General features: G+C 46.1%; 1 protein-coding gene across 1 annotated transcript; it reads right to left on the bottom strand.

The window, feature by feature from the left end:
- Nucleotides 1–285: 285 nt before the first annotated feature.
- On the bottom strand, nt 286–4,729 carry LOC125531158 (beta-glucosidase 16-like). The gene is made up of 12 exons (XM_048695572.1): nt 4,422–4,729; nt 4,220–4,286; nt 3,365–3,426; nt 3,172–3,247; nt 3,004–3,078; nt 2,793–2,880; nt 2,367–2,619; nt 2,155–2,270; nt 1,772–2,021; nt 1,577–1,679; nt 1,340–1,442; nt 286–726 (listed from the first exon to the last, which is right to left on the bottom strand). The coding sequence occupies exons 1-12, from the start codon at nt 4,548–4,550 to the stop codon at nt 519–521; spliced, it is 1,530 nt and encodes a 509-aa protein (XP_048551529.1). The 5' UTR covers nt 4,551–4,729; the 3' UTR covers nt 286–518.
- Nucleotides 4,730–8,312: the final 3,583 nt, after the last annotated feature.

Raw genomic sequence — 8,312 nt, 5'->3', positions numbered from 1 at the left:
AGGTAAGGCCTTACTCCTGCCTTGTTGTCTTTTGTATTACAGTGGTCGCTGGAGATGTACAGAATCACCAGCAAGACCTGTCTTGCATATTACAATCTCCCTTCCTTGGCGGCTAAGGATGGGATTCATGGAAAGCAAGTAAGCCCCGTGGTTTCTCTTCCTCTGCCATGGGGGTCCCTAACCCGCCTTATATAACCGTCAATAGTGCCTATGATTTGAACAGATTACGCATGCGATGGAATGCACACACACCTGGTCCACCACATGGACCAGGCATTGCTCCAATGCACCACTAGCCCCTCCATTACCCAAAGTGATGACAACCTCCAGAGTGGCAGAGTCGGTGGTATATACCTTTACAGCACCCTAGATTTACATTTCTACTAGGCACGCTATTAGGGAAGTGTTGGAACGATGTTTAGCAAACTAGCGTTATCTTTATTTTTTCCCTATTAAAAACAGTATCTATACTCTCATTTCAGGGGTAACTGGATCTGACAATATAATGGTTGCAAGTATCATGAATCTGCTCTTAGCGTCTGCGCTTGGTCAACCGGCCTAGAGCCCGTGAGGAAGTCTCGATACCACTTCCCTGACATCTTTGGAGTCCTCTCTTGCGTTTCAAAATCCACGTGATAAATCCCGAACCTCACGGTGAAACCGAAACCCCACTCGAAGTTGTCCATGAGGCTCCACACGAAGTAGCCATGTACGTTTGCTCCTTTCCTGTAAGCATGCCACAGGTCCGGTATACGTTGTGTTAGACAAGGTTTAACAAATTTGCATAAACAAAGAGTTTTTTTTGCCGGAAAACTTCCGATCTATTTATCAATTGTCAAGGTAGTATAAAGAACACTAGAATTAAATTGGGAATGTCTAGGGCACATCTAGATGTGCCCTACTTATTGCATATCTAAGTGAGTGAATTAAGCATGAAGAGAAAAAGAAAAGAGAAAAAGAAAATATCCACACCAATCTCAACGTAAGATCAATGATATATGACTTAGATGTGCAATACTTATGGCACATCTAGATGTGCTTTAGCAAAACTGAATTAAATTTACATCCAGGTTAGTAGACACATTCGGAATGCAGGAGTTGCAGGAACTGATTCTTATTTCTTCAATTTTCATTTTTACTAGTGCACGTAACAAATGAAAAGAATTAACATTCTTTATGGGCATACTATTTCAAAGTGCTTGCTTCAATGTGAATTTATCGGGGTAACATCTAGCAATATACTCAATGTATACTATTTTGAGGAAGGTTTATGATTTATTAAAGACTCCACCGGTAAATAGTGTAATGTGCATGATGATCACAAATGGTGGCACGTTACCTGACTGCTGAAGAGATACATGTGAGATAACCTTGCAGGTAGTTCACTCTTCCAACGTCATTGATCAACTCCTCCATACTGTTATCGCTAAGCTGTGAGTAGCCTGAGATAAAGCGTACGAGAACACATGGTCATTGAAAACCTATGGAAACAAATTAGGAGACACTAGAAACTTCTCAATCCCTAGGGAGTTTACTGAATGCACTGTGAATTCCTAAAGACCCTCTTGCCACTCACCATTTTCAGTAATGTAGACAGGCGTGTTCTCGTATCTCTGATTGACATACTTGACGATCAGCTCCATACCTTCCGGAACGTCATAGTAACCATGGAATGCAGTCTGCATGGTTGATCACCGTATATACAAACATGTCAGAGAGAGAAGAGAGTGTGTGTGTGTGTATGATGGTAACAGATGGAAGTAGTTCTTACAGGTCTTCCAATTGCAACGCCGTCTCTTTCGCCTACAGCTTGGACCATTGCGTTTCCCTCGTAGGTCTTAATGTCGCATGGAGAAGAGATGCAATCCTTGGCGTAGATCGCCGTGTAATGGTTTACACCGATAAAATCTGCCTTGCTCTGGAGTAACCTCTTCTCCTCGGAGGTGAACTTTGGTAAGTTTGATGATAACATCTCGCGCATTTCTCTGGGATAGTCACCAAAGAATATCGGATCCAGAAACCTGCAAAAGAAAAGGAAAGATTAGAAATGTCATAGTACTATCAGTTTTTGTTGTTATTGTAAAGCTAATGCGAACATAAAAAAAAAAGGTCATACTTCATGTTGCATAGAAGGTGAAAGAAGAAAGGACATACCAGTCCACCTCAAAGGACAAGGCCCGTCTTGCAGCCAGGATATCCTTCGTGGAGTTGGTAAGGGGCTCATACCATTTCATGGCGATCACAATCCCGATCGATCCTCCTTGCGTTGCCTAGCATGTACACACGCATCAGAACGGCTAAGACAAAGGCGTCTCGGCTCTTGAGAAATGATCTCCCGGTGACAAATTACAGTTTCTTGGGTTCACCTGATAGTTCCTCTTGTAGTTGTCGACGGCGGCGGCGTGCGACAGGATCATGTTATGGGCGGCGACGTAGGGCTCCCGGCGAGAGTTGCCGCTGTTGCAGGTCCCGAACGGCGGGGAGCAGTGCTTGGGCGGGTACATGCCCAGCATGTAGGCGAACTTGGTGAAGAGGTTGGGCTCGTTGAGCGTGGTCCAGAACTTGACCCGGTCGCCGAACGCCTTGAAGCACACGTCCGCGTAGTAATCAAACTCCTCCCTGTGAAGGAACAAAAGTTAATTATAGCATGAGCATGTGCGCCAGTAGGAGTCGCATGCACATTCCTGATTTAGCCAGAAACGTAGTAGACGGAAAGACCGGGAACGTGGCTAAAGTCAAGTCAGAGGGAGGGAGCAGAGCATGTGCAACCAGTAGGAGTCGCATGCACGTACCTGATTCCGGCGCCCAGCCAACCGCCGTACCGGGTCTCCAGCTCGTGCGGCAGATCGAAGTGATGCAGCGTCACGAACGGCTCTATCCCTGCTTGACATTTTTGGCATTTAATTACCGCGTGCGTTTTAGGATTGCTCTTCGTTGAAGATTAGCTAGAGTTGAATCTCCTCGTTCGATCAGATGTGTGGCGTGGCGTGTGAGACTACCTACCTTTCTCAAGGAGCGCGGCGATCAGGCGGTCGTAGAAAGCTATTGCAGCCGTGTTAACGCCTCCAAGCCGGCCTCCTACGAGGACCATGATTCAACGACAGTTAATTAGCTATAAGCAAAATTTTGGTAATGCTAATTTTGTGTATTGATTCGTGTTGGCATGCATACTTGGTAGGAGTCTCGCCCATGAGATCGAGAATCTGTAGGAGTTGACACCCAGATCATGCATGATCTCCACGTCTTCCTGGTCAACAACAAGGTAGTGTCAAGGGTTACATAGGCAGGCACAGTAAATTAAGAGATGCGTAATCACATGACAAGTACTACTGATGATTGTATGTTGGGCTAATCAACTCTGTACCATGTAACGGTGGTAGTGGTCATCCGCCACGTCTCCGTTCCGTCCATCGTTGATTTCCCTAGCTGTGGCAAACGAAAACATTTTCAGAGCACATAAGCTTTGCCTAAGTTTTAAAATAGAGAGGATCACATGCGTTGGCTGATCTTCTTTCAGATGTATGCAGATCGGACAATGGTTGTGGTGTTAGTTGATCCGCTCGACATCAATTGCCATATAGAACACCGATAAAGCGCAAAAATTCTATGACCACTTGTATTATTACTATGGTTGTGTGCATCGCTTGATGCAGAATCCTCCTTTTTGAAAAGAAAAACCCGCATTATTATCGGCAGAGTGTTGCTGCAGTTGTGGCATCGCTGTCTCATAAGAATACACGCCTACTGGATAAATGAAATATTCAAATCCCACTTGGGAGATAAAGAAAATACTACAGGGCGACGCCGTTTCTTTCTAAGTTATATAAACTCGAGGAAAAGGAGATGTGTTTGCCACACCTGCATCGGTGACAGTGAAATGGGTGCTGGCCTCCGTATCTTTCCGATGTCCGGCCTAGGGATCTCACTACTCAAACCTGAATCTTTCAAGGTTATCTTTTTTGGACCCTAGCAGTACTAGGACATGGCTGGCTTATGTCTCTGTCTTGCTGGTAATAATTTGCCGGCAGTAAAATAATCCAGCCGCATGTGGTAAATTACTCGCGTGATTGCTATTTACGTACGGCCTTATGAGCTATCACTGTCTCTAGGTTTCGGTGGACGTAAGCAAGCACGCTCAGTTTCAGCTTTGTCCTCAGCAAGATGGATTAATCGGAGAAGCGCAAGGAAGAAGAAAACCATTGGGGAGGTGATCGCTTACACTGGGTGTGGGTGAAGACATCCCAGTTGCTGAGGCCCTTGCCGTCCTCCAGGTACGCGCCCTCGATCTGGGACCAGAGATGATAGTTCATGCGCCGTGGTAATTAAATTGGCTGCTCTCTTTGAAGTGAGCCTTGGGAACGAATGGTAGAGAGAAGAAGTACGACGAGGGTGAAGCCGGCCAAGCTCCACCACTTACTAACCTGGTAAGAAGACGTGGCGGCGCCGAAGAGGAACCCGGGCGGGAACTCGGCCCGGTCGAGCCCCCGCGCGGACGGCGCGAGGATCGCCAGCGCCGCCAGCATGATGACCATTGCCGTCGCCGCGGCCATTTCCTCAAGGTAGCTAGCTAAGCTTAGGTAGAAAGGCGACGCCTCTTCGTTTCTACGAGGGCTCTGTGGTCTGGTCTAGCCCCGCCTCGGCCAAAGCTTATTTAAAGGCAACAGCGAAGTACTACGCCATGTCCCTGTCACTACCGATTATATAAACTGCTACTCCTACGGAGGGAGTCGCGGTCATCTGCCTCGGGCCGCTGCCGAAGTGCCGATATACTACGCAGTACGTACGGCACCGCCGATATTTACCGCGCCGGCCGGCTCACCGCCCACAAGCCACAAGGCCAGGCCAAGCTTTGGCTGGGGACTTGGGGTAACTGAGATCCACATGGTGCGCGTGAGAGCGACGTGCGACTGAAGGGCGATGATGGATGAAAGCTAGCCATGACGCACCACAAAATGGCGCTGGCTCGTTGGCGGACTAGACGATGCCCGTCGAATCAGCTCTCCCAAAGCGCCGGGTCCTCGATGCTGGCAAGCTTGCTCTCGCTCGTACGTCCTCTGATGCGTCGTCCGGGGGAAGAAACAAGCCGGGGAAAGCAACCTGACCGGCACGCGACAGGGTCGTCGCCTCACAGGGTAGGTAAGCATTGCCTGATCCGGTCTGGTCGGGCCGGTGCGGCCCTGCGTGTAGCCGGAGAATTTGTGTGCGGCACGGCGGCGACATGTGTCGCTCACGTGGGGCGGGGTGCGTCTCGCCAGAGTTTGCCACAGGAAAACCGTGGCCGCGCGCGGCGAGCCACCAACCACCGGAACTGGTTCATCTTATCTCCAACGGATGGGCTGGCCACCTCGATAGGTGTGACCTGACGTGTCGTGTGGTTCATGGTGTGGACTCGAGAGGGTGTCGCTGGCTCGCTCTGCGCAGGGTGACTGTCTGTTTGTTTCCTCTGGGAACAAGTTCCGTGGGAGTACAGTACAACAGCGGAGGCGAGAATAAAATCTGGCGGTGGACGGATAGGCGGCACTTGTTCGACCATGTCAGAGCAGATATTGCCATGCATGTGTGGCCATGTGCATGGCCAAGGGCCAGGAAGCCCATCAGTGGTTGGTCGGTGCACATTCGAAGTGCATGCAAGGGGGACAGGGGGTCAAAGGGCATGGCTTAAAAAATGAAAGCAAGCAGCAAAAACAGGAGAGACTAGATGCATTGCAGCTGATCGATTGACCTGGAGTACCGCAAGGACCTTTGATTAGATCTGGCAAATAGTATCATAAGAGACTAGGTTCATGACTTGGGTGTAGACGTTTCTTTTCTTGTTACGAAAGGGTCAAAAGTTGTAAATTAAGTACATTACTGACCTATAAACGCTCTTAACATAGGGATTATCATAGTATCCTTATAAAAACCTCCTTACATAATTAAAAGATACATCCAAACCACTCAGGTTTATTTTGAGTTAAATGCATCAGAAATCCAAACAAACTCTCTGCTTCTTCAGTGTTGGTTGTTTCAACATGCTTCACCTTGCAACATTGCCGGTGGCGAAGCCAAGAATCAAAGATTAGAGGGACAAAATGACTCAAACTTTTAAAGTTACACTAATGCATGTATTTTTTTTCTTTCTAAAATCCGAGAGGTTAACAGCATAATAATAAAATAAGCATACATGTGCACAAAATTGGGATCATGGGGCTGTGTCTTGGCTACTTTTTTTAAACACAGTACAACGTTCATATACACGTGCGCACACGCACACACACACCCTATCCCTATGAGCACCTTCGAAAGACTGAACCGGCATATCATCTTGAAATTTATGAAGTCACCGTAGACACCTCATCGTCGACGGGGATGTCTCCTCCCACTGAATGTGCATCGTCGAAAATTCTGAAATAAATCCAGAAATAAATGCGAGCACCAGGACTTGAACCCTGATGGACTGAAAATACCACATCCCCTTTAACCATCTAAACACAGGTTGGCTCGCTGCTGCCTTGGCTACTGAACATTACGCCGTGGCACAACCATTCTACTGCACGTTGGCGTCTTGACTTCTACACATGCATGTGTGAACACACAGACTTGACTCCAAACAACACTCACGGCCCTAGGCATTGACCTTTAGACGTGCATGATTAACGTCCAACAATTGATACAGGCTATACACGACGGTGTAATGTTATTGGTTTCATATTGTAAATAATGATCATTATTTTGAACTACCTTCCCTCAACAGACAACACATTTTCTCAAATGTCCACGTTTCTCACCATGTCTAGTGTGTAGATGTTTCTTTTTCTTGTTGCGAAAAGGTCAAAAGTTGTAAACCAAGTATATCATAGTATATCCTTATAAAAACCTCCTTACATAACTGAAAATACATCCAAATCTCTGATGTTTATTTTTAGTTAAATGCATCAGAAGTCCAAACAAACTATCTGCTTCTTCAGCGTTGGTTGTCTCAACACGCTTTCACCTCACAACATCGCCGGTGGCGAAGCCAGGAATCAAAGATTAGAGGGGCCAGATGACTCAAACTTCTAAAGTTACACTAATGCATGTATTCTTTTCCCAAAATCCGAGAGGTTAACAAACTAAGCATACATGTGCACAAATTGGGATCATGGGGGAGCCTTGGCTACGGAACATTGCGTCGTGGTACAACCAATTTGCTGCACGTTGGCCTCTTAGACTTCTACACATGCATGTGCGAACACACAAACTTGACTCCAAGCAACACTCAAGCCCACACGCATTGACCTTTAGACCAGCACCTTAACGTCCAGCAATTGATACAGGCTACACACACTGGTAGAAAAAGGGCCTTTAGTCCCAGTTCTTAAGGTTTTCTGATTTTTTTTTGAATTTTTTTTATTTTCAAATTTCTGAATTATTTTAACCTCTAATCTCTAATCACCCCTCATCACTGCTCAATTTATTCTCTAATCACCCCTCATCATTTCAAATCATCTAACTTTTCGGACGGTCACCCATCCTCCCACTCCCCCAGCCTGAGCACGCTTAACTTCCGGGTTCTATTCTCCCTCGTTTCCAAGTCTGCACTCGTTGTTTTCCTCACAATACTAAGATGTCAATCCTATTAACCCTCAGGAGTTTAGCTTGAGCATGAAGTCACACATTTCATTGTTAGAGATTGAAACTATTGCACTAGAAAACAATAATATTTTAGTAACACTAATACTTCTTGAATAAGTAGTTTGACCATTGTTTGACCACAGTTTGACCAGATTTAATGAAAATTTTAAAAAACTGAAATTTGAGCATAACTTTTTTTCCTTTTGGAATTTGAGGATTCTACAAATTTACAAACAGGCCGTAGGCGGTCTCCACCGGATGTAACTTCTCGAGTAGATGATTTTTCATATAAAAAACTTTTTAATCCGAGTTCGTATGCAAAAGTTATGCCCATTTTACAAATTCCAGAGAGATTTTGTAAATAAAGTCGAAATTCATATTTGTAAATTTTCCCAACAACTAGACCACATATCACATGGGAAACTTATTATTTTTATTTTTTTTACATTTCCATCATTTTCTTTTGTTTTTTCTAAAACTGAAAAGGCGGTCCACAGGGGGGGTGTTTGAAAATGGGACCTTTAGTACCGGTTGGTGCCACCAACCGAGACTAATGGGCATCGCACCCTTTAGTCCCGGTTCGTGCGACGAACCGGGACTAAAGGGCCCAGGTGAACCGGGACTAATGCCTTAGCCGCACGAATCAGGATAAATGCACCCATTGGTCCCGGTTCTGGACTGGACCAGGACTAATGGGCTTACCCGGCCTGGACCAAAGC

This window comes from Triticum urartu, unplaced genomic scaffold (assembly GCF_003073215.2).
Source record: "Triticum urartu cultivar G1812 unplaced genomic scaffold, Tu2.1 TuUngrouped_contig_6849, whole genome shotgun sequence".
Classification (NCBI taxonomy): Eukaryota; Viridiplantae; Streptophyta; class Magnoliopsida; order Poales; family Poaceae; genus Triticum; species Triticum urartu.
This window is presented reverse-complemented; position numbering and strand designations above follow the sequence as displayed.